The sequence below is a fragment of the Rhinolophus ferrumequinum genome, chromosome 9 (assembly GCF_004115265.2).
Source record: "Rhinolophus ferrumequinum isolate MPI-CBG mRhiFer1 chromosome 9, mRhiFer1_v1.p, whole genome shotgun sequence".
In the NCBI taxonomy this organism is placed as follows: domain Eukaryota; kingdom Metazoa; phylum Chordata; class Mammalia; order Chiroptera; family Rhinolophidae; genus Rhinolophus; species Rhinolophus ferrumequinum.
In genome coordinates this window covers 28,616,102-28,631,804 of record NC_046292.1, presented here as the reverse complement: position 1 = coordinate 28,631,804, position 15,703 = coordinate 28,616,102, and the positions used below count along the sequence as shown (strand labels likewise).

The 15,703-nt window shown below is 49.4% G+C and overlaps 1 protein-coding gene across 1 annotated transcript; it reads left to right on the top strand.

Annotated features, from left to right (window-relative positions):
- Nucleotides 1–12,906: 12,906 nt before the first annotated feature.
- Nucleotides 12,907–14,450, top strand: CITED4 (Cbp/p300 interacting transactivator with Glu/Asp rich carboxy-terminal domain 4). The gene is made up of 2 exons (XM_033113279.1): nt 12,907–13,172; nt 13,336–14,450. Exon 2 carries the CDS (start codon nt 13,353–13,355, stop codon nt 13,902–13,904), a length of 552 nt encoding a protein of 183 aa, XP_032969170.1. The 5' UTR covers nt 12,907–13,172; nt 13,336–13,352; the 3' UTR covers nt 13,905–14,450.
- The last annotated feature ends 1,253 nt before the right edge of the window (nt 14,451–15,703 follow it).

The window sequence follows — 15,703 nt, the reverse complement described above, 5'->3', positions numbered from 1 at the left end:
AACCTCTGGCTGCCTCTTCCTGCCTGGCCCAACCCTGCCCCCTACATCTGAACCAGGCTCAGGGGGCAGCCACACCCCCTAGTCCCCAGCCAGGTCAGCACCAGGCTGGGCCTTCAAGGGGGCACATGACTCTCCCCTGAGGGAATTTACACACCAGCCAAGGAAGCAGGTCACACCCACAAGGTAACTGGAGATGATCACACAGCAGCCTCCATCTACTGGGAAACAGCAGATCTTTAATGAGATATGGGCAGATATGGGACCTATTTCTCCATGCCCCACCCCCACCAATATTCCTCTTCACATTTTGAGAGGTCAATAAAGAACATGGCACAGTGGTTAATAGTGAAACCTTAGCACTTCTTCAGGCATAAATTTAAACCCCACTTTAGCCAGCTGCTTGCTATGTGACTGAGCATTAACCTCCCTGGGCCTCAGTCTTCTCATCTTTAAAATGGGAAAAAACAGAGTACACACCTTGCAGGGTTATTGTAAGAATTCGATAATCTAATGCATGCACCTTGCTTGACAGAGGAAAGGCTCCCCAAACGTCAGCTACTGTTACTATTATTAATAATAACAGAATCCTTCCTCAGGTATGTACTTCTTTTTTGTGACTAAAATCAGCCAAACCAGGACTGCCACAGGGCGCTTCTTCAGGACTCTGAGCACTTGTCATTGGAATGCAATTTGATTAGAAAGGGGTTTTGCAGGGTGTCTGGTCTAGTGGTTCATAAAGACAACCCACATCTCTCTGTGACAGTTTGAAATGGTCTCCTCTGGTGGGTGGCAGGTCCTCAGCAGCATAGACTGGTTTAGGCAGCAGGAAGCGAGGAAGACCCTGACCCTCAGGCAGCCCCTTTCTGTGCTTCCCCTCCCCATACACCAAATAGCTGGGCTGGGAGGGGTGAGGTGAAGTTGAAGGGAAAAGCAGCTAGAGAACCCCGAAGCTGTTTTTTCTTTATTTCCCTCAGTTCATCTGCAAAGTGAAATAGCTGGAAGGGTATTGCTTCCATTTCCCTCCATATTCCCCCCTTGAAACTGGATTTTCAAAAGTAAGTGGAATTTCTTTAATCCCAGAATAAGTCTGGGTTCCAGCAATTCCAGATCCTCAAAGGGACAAACTCAAATAGTCATATTACCATATAATCATGTAGGACGAAGTGTTATGCCCTAATTTTTCTGTCTTCAAATTGGTTTTTATACTATATCTTTTTTGTCATGTTAATGTACCTTTGTCAACTGATTTACCTTGAGAGAAAACAATAGTTTATTCTGAGATATTTATTGTCTACTTGGATTTTTTGGTATTAAAATGGCCTTCCTTTTATGAAGTAGTGAAGTGTCTGATAATTGCTTTAGGTGGGTTTGGATGGCTGCTTAGGCTGCTTTGTATGCCCTGACTTGGTGAAATAAAAAATTGGCCCCCTTATCAGTTCCTAAAATTTGGAAGGGGACGGTTTACTGATCCAAAGATCTGGGCCCACTGCCCCAGTCCAGCCTCCTACCCACTGAGCTCCTTCCGCTTGTCCTGCACGGGCTGTACCCTCAGCGATGGAGATGGCAGGAATCCTCTCAGACGCACCTCTGGCCCCAGCAAGGGGCTTCTCCACCTCCTGGCAATGAAGCACTCACATTTCCAGAGGCCCCCATACTATTTTCAGACACCTCTGACTCTCAAGAAATTCCTTCCTTTGAATTGAAACCCACTTTCAATTATCTACCCACTACTCTAGTCCTAGATTCATTTTCAGAGATCTAGTCCTAGATTGAATGAATCTAGTCCTAGATTCATTTTCAGATATCATCCAGAATCTTCCACTCTCACTGCTAAGATCTGAAGGCAGTGTGATTTAAGGGCCTCTAGGGAAAGGGCCTTCCTTTCTCTGGGCTCAGCATTCCAGTTCCTTCCTTGGAGGGCCTCCACCCTGCCCACCCCTCAATACTTACATCCCCCAGCCCGACCCCAGGAGCTCAGTATGAGAAGTACAGTAGTGTGGTTGGTAAGGGTGTGAGCTCCGGAGCCAGTCTTGGTATGAATCCCGGCCACTCTTTTCTGGCTATGTGACCTCGGACAAGTTACTTCAGCTCTTCGTGCCTCAGTTTTCAGTTTCCTCACCTCAAAGCAGAGATAATAACAGCTCTGATAGGATTGTTGTATTATGAAGATGACGTCAGTTAACACACATTAAGCCTTAGAACAGTGTTTGGCATAGCACTGTGCTCAGTGTGTGTCATCTGGGATGTGTTCTGTGATCCTGCCCTCCCTACCCCCTCACAGGTTGACTGGGGGAAGGTCTGGTGTGAGGGGTGGGGGTAGGGGTGCCTGACTCAAGTTGGGCCAGCAAGTCTTTTCCCAGGGGTGTTTAGACCTGGAATGCAGAGAAAGGAGTCCATTTTTTCCCATTAGCTGAAGGTGCAAGGTATAAAACTCAGCCATGTTTTCTACACTGTGAAGAAAATCATTGTGCTGTGAAAGAGAAAGAAAGTATTGCTCAAAAAAAGCAAAGACGACAGGGAGAGTGAGAGCAAGAGCGAGAGCGAGAGCGAGAGTGAGAGCGAGAGCGAGAGCGAGAGAGTTCTCGTTCCAGTTGCTCCTAAAGACCTCTTCCACTTCATTGTTTCACTTCATTGTTTGTCTCAGTAAGCTTTTGCTGTGTAACAACTACCTCAAAACTTATGAATTAAAGCAGCACTCATTTACTAGCTCCTGATTCTACATGTTACAATTTGGCTGGGCTCTGCTGGTATCCCCTGGGCCCATTCATGCAGTTGCAGTCAGCTGGTAGCTTGACCAGGGCCCCTTGATCCAGGAAGGCCTGAAAATGACCTAGTATTTATTGAATGTTTGTCATATGCCAGACACTGTGGGAAATACCTCCGTGGAGGAAAATTAATATGCACTGAGTTCCTACCTTGTGTTAGGCCAATGATAGAAATTGTAGGTATATTATCTCACTTAATCCTCCTGATTATGTGGTCAGATAGTTGTTGTCATCACCCCCATTTTACAGATGAGGAAACTGAGGTTCAGAGAGGAAGAATAACATGCCTAAGATTTGAAGACCCAGAGGGGCAGATCTGGAATTCAAACCAAGAACTCCTGAATGTCTGCCGAATCCACACTCTTGCACTGCACCATCCCGGCCCTTCCCCGTCATAGAGTAAAACTTGGCTCTACCCTCATGCTGCTTTAAGTGTTGTCAGGGGGACTGAGTGGACACAACATCCAACAATGTAAGACTCAACACCATGCATTCAGCAAATGTGCCCCCATACCTATTTTGTGCTAGGCGCTGTGTTAGGTACTAGGGAGGCGGAAATGACTCAGGCACAGGATGCAGCCGCAGCAGAAACATAGAGGAGGAAGTGATGAATCATGCCTGCTTTGGGCTTAGCATGGACTCGTTTATCAGCCCGATTCTTAAGGAATGGGTGATGCTGGTGAGGAAATGCAGTTCAGGCCAAACTCCCCTTCCCACAGATGTGCAGGGTCTCAGCCCCAGTTACACAGCAATCAGAGGTCAAGGTCGTCCTCAGGAGAAGGATCAACGGTTCTTAGGCCATCCTTTTAGCCTGGCTGCAAAGCTGGGCACAGGCCACTTGTTCACAGGATATCTGTGGATTCCAGGTCAGAAGTAGCACCTGCCAGGGTGAAGTGACACCTTTGCCATCTTCTGAGGCAGCTCAGGAATTCCTGAGCCAAAGAAAGCGATTTCTGTCAGCCCAGAGTTGGGATGCTCAGAGATACAGCACCCACATGCCCCGAGCCTTGTCCCCAGTGCGCAGGCAGGAGCACAGGGAAGGCAGGCTGAGCAATGAAAGGAATCTGACCTTGGAATGAGCCAGACCTCGCTGTGATGTCTAGCTGCATCAGCTGCTGGCGGTGTTCCCATAAGCTGGTGATCTACCCTTCCTGAGCATATTTCTCGTCATCTGTAAAATGGGGACAAAACTCTCCATCTTAGCCAACGCTTTTTGTGTCTCTCAAGCTAGCGCAAACCAACTCAGGACTGTGTCAGGTGGAGACCAGGGCACCTCCTGAAACTCCAGGACCACATGAGCCTGTAAGGCCATCAGAAATTCAGGCAGGACTCCCTCTCCATCTCCCCTCTCATTGCTTTTCCTCTGCGCTCACTTCATTTTTCTCCCTCTGCAGACAGGCTTCTTCCATTTATCTGGTACCTGTGGCAAAAGCTGGCTGCACCACAGCTCACACATAGGTGTACGTGTGACAGTCCCAGCCTCATTCAGGCTGGCTACTATCTTTCGGTCCCAATTCCAAACTGCTAGGAGAAAGAATCTGGCCCAGCTTGGACCTAAGATCCACCACGCCGGTCTATGGCACAGGGGGCTATGTCCAGCAAAGGTGGGTCACATAGCACAACTGGGGACCCCCACGGGTAAAGTGAGCAAGGGGGCACTCCTCAGAGGAGTGTCACCATGAACAAGGCAGATCCCTGCAAGAGTTATTGTGAGGATTAAATAAGACAATGAATATCAACCACCTGACACCTAACAGGCATGCCTCAAGGTCAGATTCCCTAGAAGCAGAGTTCTCAGGAGAAGAAGACAGAGAAAGAAGGGGACAGGCAGAGGGATGCAGTCTCAGCCTGGCCCACGGGGTGCTCTGGAGCTCCAGCTGCCCCACACAGCCAGTTTCCCACTGAGGCAAGGGGACTGGTCTATTGTAGCCTCACCAGTCTGTCCCGGGATGGGCAGGTGTTGGGAGGGGGGGAGGCTTCCATCTGGCGGAGGGTAAGTCTCAAGAGAAGGGGGCAGCTGTGATTGTTAGCAGCCAACATCGCGGCAGCTCAGAGGTGGGTACACCAGCCAGGAAAGGGGATCCAGGTGGGGCACCCACAGCATTCATTGTAGGGGCCTCACACAAATATATATGGGCACTCATTGACTCTCAGCTTTACCTCTCCCTTTTATGTGTTTAGAGTAATATTAAGTTATAGATTGGATAGGTGAATTTTTATATTAGGTATGTTTGTATATACTATATACGGTAAGATGTAAATGTAATAAGCTCCACAGGGGAGTCTTAAGGACTACATGTGGTTTTTGCCTTACATGCTGATTTTAAAATGTGATGTCCCCATGCCTACTAAATATGACTCCACTATAAGTGGTTACGCCCCTTGGACCCTCCCTAATCTCCCTCTTCCACAGGGTCACAGGGTTCCTGTCCTGATCGGGGTACCAAGGGGGGACTCCTGGCTCCAGTGGTTTCCCATCGTACTTGAAACACATCCAACGCCTTGACTCAGCCCCTCGGTGCCAACACGACCTGCCCCTTGCCCACCTGTCTGACCACTAACCCTCAGCTCACCACCCTCCAGACTCAGGGCCTTCGTTCAGTCCCTCAAACCCAGCAGCTCTTTCCCACCTGAGCCCTTGCACATGCTGCTTCTCGCCCAGAACATCGTCCCTCTGTTCTTTGCAAGTTGGCTCCTCATCTCCTTCAGGTTCAAGCTAACCTTACCTGTTCGGGATGTTGGCCCTGACCTCTCTTGCTAAAGTAAGTTCCAATCACCCTGCTTGTTTCCTTCCTAGCTTTGACAGTTTAATTGTTTTGTTTCTTCACTTAGTTCCTGTCTCTGTTGTCACTAAATTATAAGCTCCATGATGTCAGGAAGTGCCTGGCACAGAGTAGGAGCTCAAGTAAGTACTTGTTGAATGAATGAATGAATGAATGAATGAATGAGTCTGTTACCAAGTCCCAGCAGTTTACCTCAAATCCATCCTGTCTTTTCCACTGGTAAGAGAGAAAGTTCCAATAGGCGGATTATCACTCTCCTGCTCAGAGACCCTTCCCCGCCCAGAGTCACTGACAATCCCTTGCTCCAGCAGGCGAGTCTGTGATGTAAAGTCAAATGATCCAGCTTCAGAGCGGCTGAGCTCTGAACAACAGGGTTGCCGGTTCAATTCCCACAGGGGATGGTGGGCTGAGCCCCCAGCAACTAAAGATTAAAAACGGTGACTGGACTTGGAGCTGAGCTGTGCCCTCCACAACTAGATTGAAGGACAACACTTGGAGCTCAGGGGCCCTGGAGAAACAGACTGTTCCCCTGCCCCCCAAATTTTTTTTTTAAAAATGAGCCAGGTTCAATTCCCATCCTTGCTGCTTGCTAACTATGCAACATTAGCTAAATGATACACCTGTCTCTATCTCAATTCCTTCCTGTAAAATGGGTGAAATACCTCCTGCTTTTTCTCTTTCTTGGATTGTTTGTGAGAAAATGTAGAAACTCTGCACATGGTTTTCAGTATCGTGAGTGCTGACAGTCAAGGGCCTTCCCCGCTCAGGCCTGATTTCTTCCTCTCCAGACACAAATAACCATTATTCCGGGTAGCTCCACCCAGCTACCTGGTACTTGCTAAACTTCACGCTGTACATTCATGCCTTGCTGCTTTCGTTTCAGAGCTGTGCTCTTGGTCGAGAAAGCCCATTTCCCTGCCCTCGTCAGTCCAGACGCTGTCCATCCGAGAAGACTCACTCTTCCTTAACCTCTTCACCTACCTCCAGGCTCACAGCGTCTTTGATGTCTGTGTTACTTCTAGGAAAGTCTCCCTCCCTGAACTCAGAGCTCTTTTGCTCGTTCAAACCGCTAATTCCAACATCACACTGCACTGCTTAGTACCAACCAGGTCCTGTATGGGGAACAGGGCTTCGGAGTGGAAGGAGATCCCATCTCTACCCTCAAGAGGACCACCATCCAGTGGGATCAGAGTGACCAAAAAGCACTTGATAACTGCTTTGCAGGCTAGGCGAGCACTTGCACTCAAGTCACATACACCTAACTTTGAATCTCAGGGTGCATGGAACAGAAACCTGACTACAGTGGCTTCACTAAATGGGGTATACTTTTTTCAAATAACGTCGTAAGAAGACCAAAGTAGGTCTTCTGAGACTGCTACAGAGACGCCATGGTGCATGGAGGGTCCAGGCTTCTCCTAGATTCTACTCTGCCATCCTTAGCATGTGCCATCATTTTTCTTCTCTGTACCAGTTTTCTCATCTATAAAATGGGAATAACTACCTTCCTTATAGGAAGAGAAAATAAATAAAGATTAAGCAACTTGATATGTGTAAAGAGCTTAGAACAGTATCGGCACATGTTAAGTGTTCTATAAATGTTAGCCATGATTATTATTATTATTATTTTCTTCTCATGCTGAAAGAATGGCTACTACCTCTCTAGACATCCCATCCTTATCCCTGGCAGGAAAGGAGGAAAGGCAAAACCCAAAAAGTGACTGCTGGCTGAATACACTGGTTGTTTTTTTAATTGAAGTGAAATGCAAATAACATAAAATTAACCATTTTTAAATGAACAATTCAGTGGCATTTAATACATTCCATGTTGTGCAACCACCAACTATCTAGTTCCAAACCATTTTTATCACCCTGAGAGGAACCCCGTACCGGTTAAGCAGTTCTCCCCATTCTCTCCTCCCCTCAGCCCCTGGAAACCACTACCGTTTGTTTTGTCTCTGGATTTACCTATTCTCCATAATTCCATCTATTTTTAAACAGTTTTCCAGGAAGCCCCACCCAACCTCTTGTGCTTACGTCTCATTGGCCAGGAATGTGTCTGATTTTTGTCTGGGCAAATTGCTGCCCTCAATAAAATCAGCATTCTCTCAGTCTATATTCTAATATTTATTGAGCTCCTACAACCATATTTTATTGATTCTCAGGCCCATGAATTCTGTTTTACATTTTAACTTTTCCAAAATTAGAATCGCCTTATATCGATAATATCTCATTTTTTAATGAACTAGGGTATTGCCAGGAACTGCTCTAGGTGTTAGGGATAAATCAATAATGAAACAGACAAAGTTCCCTGCTGTGGAGCTGACATTCCAGTGGTGGGGAGATAAACAATTCAAATAATAAATAGGTGACTTATTTAATGTATTAGAAGATGATAAATGCTTAGAAAAACTAAAAAGTAGAGCAAAGTAAGGCCCATTTGGGGGATGGAACAGAGGCCGGTTGCTGTATTGATGTATTAGTTATCTATCACTGTATAACAAATCACCCCAAAACTTAGCAGCTTAAAGCAACATTCATTATCTCAGTTTCTGTGAGTCAGGAATCTAAGAAAGGCCAGGTAGGTCATTTTGGCTCAAGGTCTCTCACAGGATTACAAACAAGATGTTAGCTGGGGCTGCCTGCCATCATCTGAAAGTTTGTCTGGGGCTTGAGGGTCTGCTTCTGAGACTCACGCATACGACTGTTGGCAAAAGGCCTCAGTTCCTCACTGAGTGATGGCAGGAAGCCGTGGTTGCTTGCCATGTAGGCATCTCCATAGGGCTCCTTGAGTGTGTTCATGACACGTCAACTAACATCACCAGAGCAAGTGATTCCAGAGAGAAAGAGCAAGGAGAAACCCACATATTTTTTATGATCTAGTTTTGGAAACAACTTTTCCTCTGTTCTATTTGTTCGAAGTGAGTCACTATGTCCAGCCCACATTTAGGAGAGGAGAGTTTAAGGAGGAGTATCAAAGAATGTGTGAACATTTTTCGAAACCACTTCAATGAAATAGGAGAGTCAGGATAAAAGAAAGGTCATATTTGAGCAAAGACTTGAAGGAGGTGAGAGAATCAGCCAAGCAGATATGGTGATGAGGGAGGAGAATATTCTGAGCAAGGTAAACAGCTGGATCTGTTGGGGTAAAATTTACCTAGCATGCTGGTATAGAAGAGAGAGTGAAAGTGGAAGACAACTAGTGGGACTGCCACACTCCTTTCCTCCATGACTAGCTGTGTGACCTTGGGTAAGTCACTTCTCTCTCTGAGTCCTGGTTTTCTTCTCTGTGAAATGGGAATGATAGAAGTAGCTACTCACAGGTTTTTCATGAGGGTTAAATAAGATAATACATATAAATTCTCCAACCCATGTCTGGTACATAGTAAATACTCGATAAACATTAACTAATATTATTCTTGTTACAGTCAGGCACAGTAGCCTCATTCTTATCATCTGAGCACCAGGTACACTGGTGCAAATCATCAGCTGGGGGCTCTTAGAGGACATGGCTCTTAAGGGATGTGTTAGAAACTTCTCCTCTCCTGTGCAACCTAAAGAAAAAGCTACAGAAGAGACAAACTTTCCTTGCCAGTCAGAGCCTGGACCTCAAGTCTCGGAGCAGTCTCCAGGTTTAAGTGCCAAGTCTGCCAAGCGGCTGGGGCAGTGGTGGGGGCAGCAGTCAGGGACCGGGCAGCCAGTCCAGAAGTTCTAGAGCCAGGTCTTCCCAAGTACCTCTCATGAGCCTTCCAGTCTCGTCAATCCATGGAGAAGTATTTGCTAAGACTTGTCTGAGCCTTGCTTTGCCTTGGGTAGTGGAAATGGGGTTGTCAGCAAGAGTAAAACCCAAGAAATCCTGCCAACCAGGACATGCAGTCTTTGGGGGAGGCAGAAGCCACTTGGGGTGGATCCTTCTGTATGTTCTCAAGAAAGGGGACTGGACATAAGGAAGGAGCACGAAGAACTGCATCCTCACTTAATGACGCAAGACTGTCTAGGACTTACCAGTTCCTTCCACTGGTCAGAGCCAAGAACTACTGTGGCCCTGTCAACTCAAGAGCTTCCCGCTGACCCTCCCCCCCAATGGGCTCATAAAGACATCACTCAGGATGTAAGCAGTTTGCATCAGTGGGGAGTGCTATGCTCCAAGGACTACAAACGTTGCTTCCAATCCTGGCTCCGCCACACACACCTTGTGACCTCAGCCAACTTCCTGAGTTATTTTCTAGGCTCCTCCTTTGTCAAAAAAGATAATAGCTTCTGCTCTGCCTAACTTATTCATTCAAGAGACACTTAAGTCCCTACTATGCACCCAGCACTCTTCTGATGTCTTAGCTATACTGTGCAGAACATTCTGTGCAAGACATTCAAAGCCTCTGCTCTCAGAGAGCCGAGCTGCTAGTGAGGAAACATCACCTGAAATAATGCCAAGTGGTGGTAGGTGCTAAGAAGAAAAGCAGAGCAGGGTGAGAGGATAAAGGTTGGTCAGGGAAGGTCTCTGAGGGGGTGACTTTTAGATGGAGATGAGAACAAAGGGAAGGACTGGATCATGCGGATGTCTGCGAGAAGGGCATTCCAGGCAGAGAGAAGAGCAAGAGCCCTGAAGTGCAAGGCAGAGCAAGGAGGCTGTTTGTGGAAACGCTAGGAACAAATGGGGTCCAATCAGAGCAATGCTGTCACAGCATGAGTTAGATCATGTCACTCCTCTGCCAAAGTCCTTACAGGGCCCTGTAAGGCCCCATATGATCCTCCTCTCTGACACCTCTTCCAACCCCAAGCTCCCTCTGCTCCAGCCACACTCCCCCCCACACCCCAACCCCCGTTGCTCACACCTGCCTTGAGATGTTACCCTAACTCAGGGGCTTGGATTCACCTGCAGAGCTTATTAAAATGCAGATGGCTGAGCCCCAGCCCAGCTACTGATTCAGAAACTGATTCAGTTTGGGATGGGGGCCCAGAATGTGCATTTTTAACAAGCTCCTTAGTGCTAGAATTTTACAAGGACACTCCAGTTTTTCTCTCTACTGGGATTGCTTTGGCCCCAGACAACATGTGGTTAATGCCCTCTCCTCCTTCAAGTCTTTGCTCAAATCAAATGGTCTCAATGAGGCCTACTCTGACCATCCTATGCAATACTCAGGCTGCCCCCCTGCACCCCCAATCTCCTCCCTACTTTACTTTTCCTTTTTTCCATAATACCTTCCACTTTCTAACATGTGGATAATTCTTTTACTTTGTTCGTTATTAACTATGTCTTTAAGCACCCCCCCTAAGAGGGGTTCTTAACCCAGACTCCATGAACCCCTGAGCACCCCATGGATCTCTCAGAGAGCTGCTAACCTGCCAAATTTATATGCAATATTTTGTGACCATGACATCTGCAGCTTTCATTACATTCTCAAACAATTACTTGATCCCAAAAGCTTAAAAACCACTAGCAGATTAATGCCTGGCATAGAGTAAATGCTTAAAAAATATTTGTTGACTAAATTAAAGAACTTTTTAGACATTATTCACATACATACACACTTTTTAAAAAAAGGAAAATGGTATAATGGCACACTGGCTCCCAAATGTTGCTGTCCTTAGATTGATTATGTCAGAATGACAGGGTTACTTTTTAAAAATACAAATTCTTATGATTCAAAATACCCTCTAAAAGTCTGAGTCAGGAGGCTTGGGCGGGGCCAGAGGTTTGGTACTTTTCAAGGCCCCCTCCCCTTTAATCCCCACATACACCTCAGGTGAGTCTAAAGTTCAACCAGGTTTAGGAATTTCTGTGTGAAGCCTTAATTGGAGAGCGATTCAAGAGAATGAATTCCAGTGTGCAGCTTTTACACGTTGCAAAAAATGTGATCACACCGTGGTCACTTGTGACTTTCCCACAAGCTCTCAGGGTGACAGGGCAAGGATTACAACCTCCTTTCACTGAGCAGAAAGCCCAGGCCCTAGAAACCAAGTGACACCTGTCTCCCAATACTCAGTGGTCATACTTCTTCAGGTGGTGGGGATGTGATTAGAACTAGGGCCTCTGGACTCTCACTCTAGGGCTCTCCTGTCTGCACCAACTGGATAAACCCAAGTACCAGGAAGTCCAAGGCCACTACCAGGTAGGGGAGCCAAAAAAGGGAGGGGCGGAGTGGCAAACTTGTGGAGAGCAAGGTTCAGGGAGGCTGTCTTCTGGCCACAGGGAGAGACTCCAGCTGCTCTGAGGACACAGACATTCACATGCTAGCTCTGGCTGTGCTTGAGTCCAGAAAGGCCACTTTCCCTTAGTGTGCCTCAGTCTCTTTATCTGCAAAATGGGGCTGATAATCCATGCCCTACCCCCAATAAGATGCTTGTAGAAGGTAATGCACTCAAAACATTCAAGTTATTATTGTTATCTAGGGAAGGTGCAACATCCCCCACTCAGATCTCCAGTGACAGAACTACATCCAGCCTTTCATTCACTTGAGGTACAATTTTGAACACCTACTACCGTGTTTCCCAGAAAATAAGACCTGGCCGGACCATCAGCTCTAATGCGTCTTTTGGAGCAAAAATTAATATAAGACCCGGTCTTATTTTACTATAAGACCCGGTCTTATGATATGATATGATATAATATGATATGATATGATATGATATATGATACGGGGTCTTATATTAATTTTTGCTCCAAAAGACGCATTAGAGCTGATGGTCCGGCCAGGTGTTATTTTCGCGGAAACACGGTATGTGCCAGGCGCTGTGTTGAGCACTGTACAGGCATCACATTGCCTCATTTAAACCTCACAACAGCCCAGTGGGGTAGGTACTGCTATTGTCACTATTTTACAGACAAAGAAACTAAAACTCAGGAGAATGTGTTGCAATTCATTCCCTCATTTGTTCATTCACCTAACTTTTACTAAAAGCCTGCTCTGGACCAGGCTCTGGGCCAAGTGCTGAGATCACAAAGATGAACGAGTCTTCCAGGAGACATGTCCATAAATTGTTTTAATAACAACTCAGTATATGCTTCCACAGACGAGTGAGTGAGAGCCGGAGAAGGAGCAACTGGCTCCCCTGAGGTTATGGGGACGAGCAGGTGACCTGTAGGGCCCTGCACTGCTAAGGTGCCTGTGCCGGTGTAGAAGTGGCCGGGTTTGAATCTCGCTTCTCTCCAGGGTCTGCTTTGTATTCCCACGGAAACCCCTTTTGATACTGAGCCTCGATCCCCATCTGAAAAATTAAGAGATTGGGCTTGTGATCCAGCAGCTCTGGGGGCCTAAAACTCTGGCACTCCCACCCCACTTTCTGGTCAGTTCAAACTTGGCCCCAGCCTTAACTGAGGCTGAGCCTGGGATAGTCAAACCCAGACCCTTGAAAAGTAGCACTCCTAGCCGGCTGCACAGCCCGGGGTCCAAAGGGCGGAGCTTCAACGGGGGCGGGGTTAAGACCTTCTGGTAGCGCTGCGCGGCCCACCCAGGAGCGTCTCATCCAGCCAATGAGCGCTCGGGGACGGGGCAGCCACACCTCTGGGTATAAGAAGTCGCGGAGTCTGGAGCCGCGGCGCGGAGGGCTCAGAGTCGGACCTGGTGGGTGTGCGTTGTCTTCGCCGCCACGAGTTCCAGCCACTGGGCTCACAGGAGCTCTCAGTTCGGTGGGTCCTGGGCTGGGCTGGGCAGGAGCACGGGTCTGGTTCAGTTTTCCTTTGCCCGGCAGGGCTGCGGGGAGGGCACGGGACCCAGACCCCTCGTCGCAGAGGAAAAGCTGGCGGGGACCGGGGGACGCCCGCGCTGACCATCCGCCCGCCGCCCCAGCAGGCAGCCGGCGCGCCGCCATGGCCGACCACCTGATGCTCGCCGAGGGTTACCGCCTGGTGCAGAGGCAGCCGCCCGCCGCGCCCGCCCACGGTCCTCATGCGCTCCGGACGCTGCAGCCGTACGCGGGCCCGGGTCTGGACAGCGGTTTGCGGCCGCGGGGGGCTCCGCTGGGCCCGCCGCCGCCGCCACCCGGGGCACTGGCGTACGGGGCCTTCGGGCCGCAGCCGGCTTTCCAGCCCTTTGCAGCGGTGCCGCCGCAGGCCGCCGGCTGCGCGCACCTGCAGCCGGTGGCGACGCTGTGCCCAGGCCGTGCGACCGCGACCCCTGGTGCCCCGGGAGGCCCCCCGGGCCTGCAACCGGAGTCCGGCGCCCCGGCCCCGCCGCCGCCAGCGCACGCCCTGGGTGGCATGGACGCCGAACTCATCGACGAAGAGGCGCTGACGTCGCTGGAGGTCGAGCTCGAGCTGCACCGCGTGCGCGAGCTGCCGGTGCTCTTCCTGGGCCAGAGCGAGTTCGACTGCTTCTCAGACTTGGGGTCGGCGCCGCCCGCCGGCTCGGTGAGCTGCTGAGCACGGCCGGGCGCCTGCCTGGAGTGCCCGACTGTAAAAGGGGGTCTGACTGCCCACCGGACTGCGCACCCAGCGCCTGGGTCCCAGCACGCACCCTCCGTGAGGGTGGAGGCAGAGGGCTACGCACCGAGTTAACAGCTGGGACACCTGGCGTCACTCCAGGCCCTGCCTTCTGCTGGATGACAGTTTGGCATCGCCACTCTGACCCGGAGCCTCAGCGGTAAAGTGAAGGACGCTGGACCCCCTTTCCGACTCCACTTTCTTGGATTCCGTGTCCTCTCTCACACTCTCCCCCACTTTAACCCCCACAATCTGAGCCATCCCAGGCCTCTGCCTGATTCCTCCCTCTCTCCTTGTGCAACCCACTGTGGTCACTGGGTCCCTGGAGCTGCCATCCCCTGGGGCCTCCACTCTGGCTGCCTGGGCCTTGAGGTCTTTGGGCCTTCCGCCCTGGGGAGGGGAAGACCTTACAGCCCTAACTCCTGCAGAGCGGAGCAATGCCCCATCTGGCCTCCAAAAACCAAAATAAAACTGGGTCACTTTACAGTCTTGCATTTTCATTTCCTTATCACTCCAACCCTTGACTATATTTGGCTCCTAGAGTCCTGAGACTGTTGGGGACCCTGGGTGGGATGGAGGCCACAACCCTCGGCAGTGCCCAGGAGAGGAAATTGACAGTTTCTTTCAAAATTATCTGTGAGTTGTGCAACTACTATTATATCATCGTCTGGAAGGCAGAGGCTGCCACCACCAGGTGGCAGGGTAACCCAAGTGCACCAACGTTGGACTTCCCAGCTCCTGAGAGGAGTTGGGGGAGCTTGGGGGTGCTCTCCCCACCTGCTGCTGGAAGAAGACAGCACAGAAGGGAACTGGGTGGTACATGAGGAATCAGAAAGCCCTGACTTTGAACCATGGTTGTCTCCTTTATCCAAGACACCATCCATTCAGATTTCTGAGGCTATTTCCTCAGAGAGAGATGGTCCCTGTTCCAGGTGGTTGTGAGGATCAAATGCAATGTGACCCCTTTAGCAGCTCTCCATCAGTGATAGCGATGATTATTCTGCAAATTGATGCTAGCTTTATTCCAGTCCCTTTGCCAACTGGTGCATGCCCTCATGGAGTCACAGTCCAGGTAGGAGTAGGAGGATGACAGACGGAAGTCAACTCATGGCACAGGGAAGAATGTGATGAGGACTAGAAAACAGGGTGACCCAGTAGGCAAACCCAGAGGAGGGAGCAGTTTCAGCTGGGGGTGGAGTCAGTTCAGGCTGCAGGGATGTGGTGACATTTGGTGTGGTGAACAGCCTTGAATGGTCAGTATGTCTTTGGGAGTTGGAGAAGGTGACATGCAAGTGAAGAGCCCATTCAAAGACAGGTATACAAGTACAGGGCATGTACGGTGAAGCCATGGGGTCTCTAGAAGGAACAAAGAAGGCTTAATGGCTTTACAACATTGTGAAGTAGGCACAGTCCCAATTCTACAGATGAGGGACGTGACGCTTGCCCAGGCCTGGCAGGATTTGGCCTCAGTCCTGGTGACCAGTGTGAGCTCCTGGCCATTCTGCTCTTGACTCCCTGGAAAGATCCCTAGGGGTGGGAGAAAGGCTAGAAGAGAGAGACTGAGGCAGGAAGGAGGCGGGGTCAGAGATGCCAAGGATTGGGCTAGGATGGGGCAGTGGGGCTGGAGAGGAACACAGAACTGAGACCTTCTGTCCCCAGTGGTTGGGCTTCACTCTCCTGCCAAGCTCGTTTGTTGACATGACTCTCCCTCCAGCCTGTGAGTTCACCCAGAGCACACT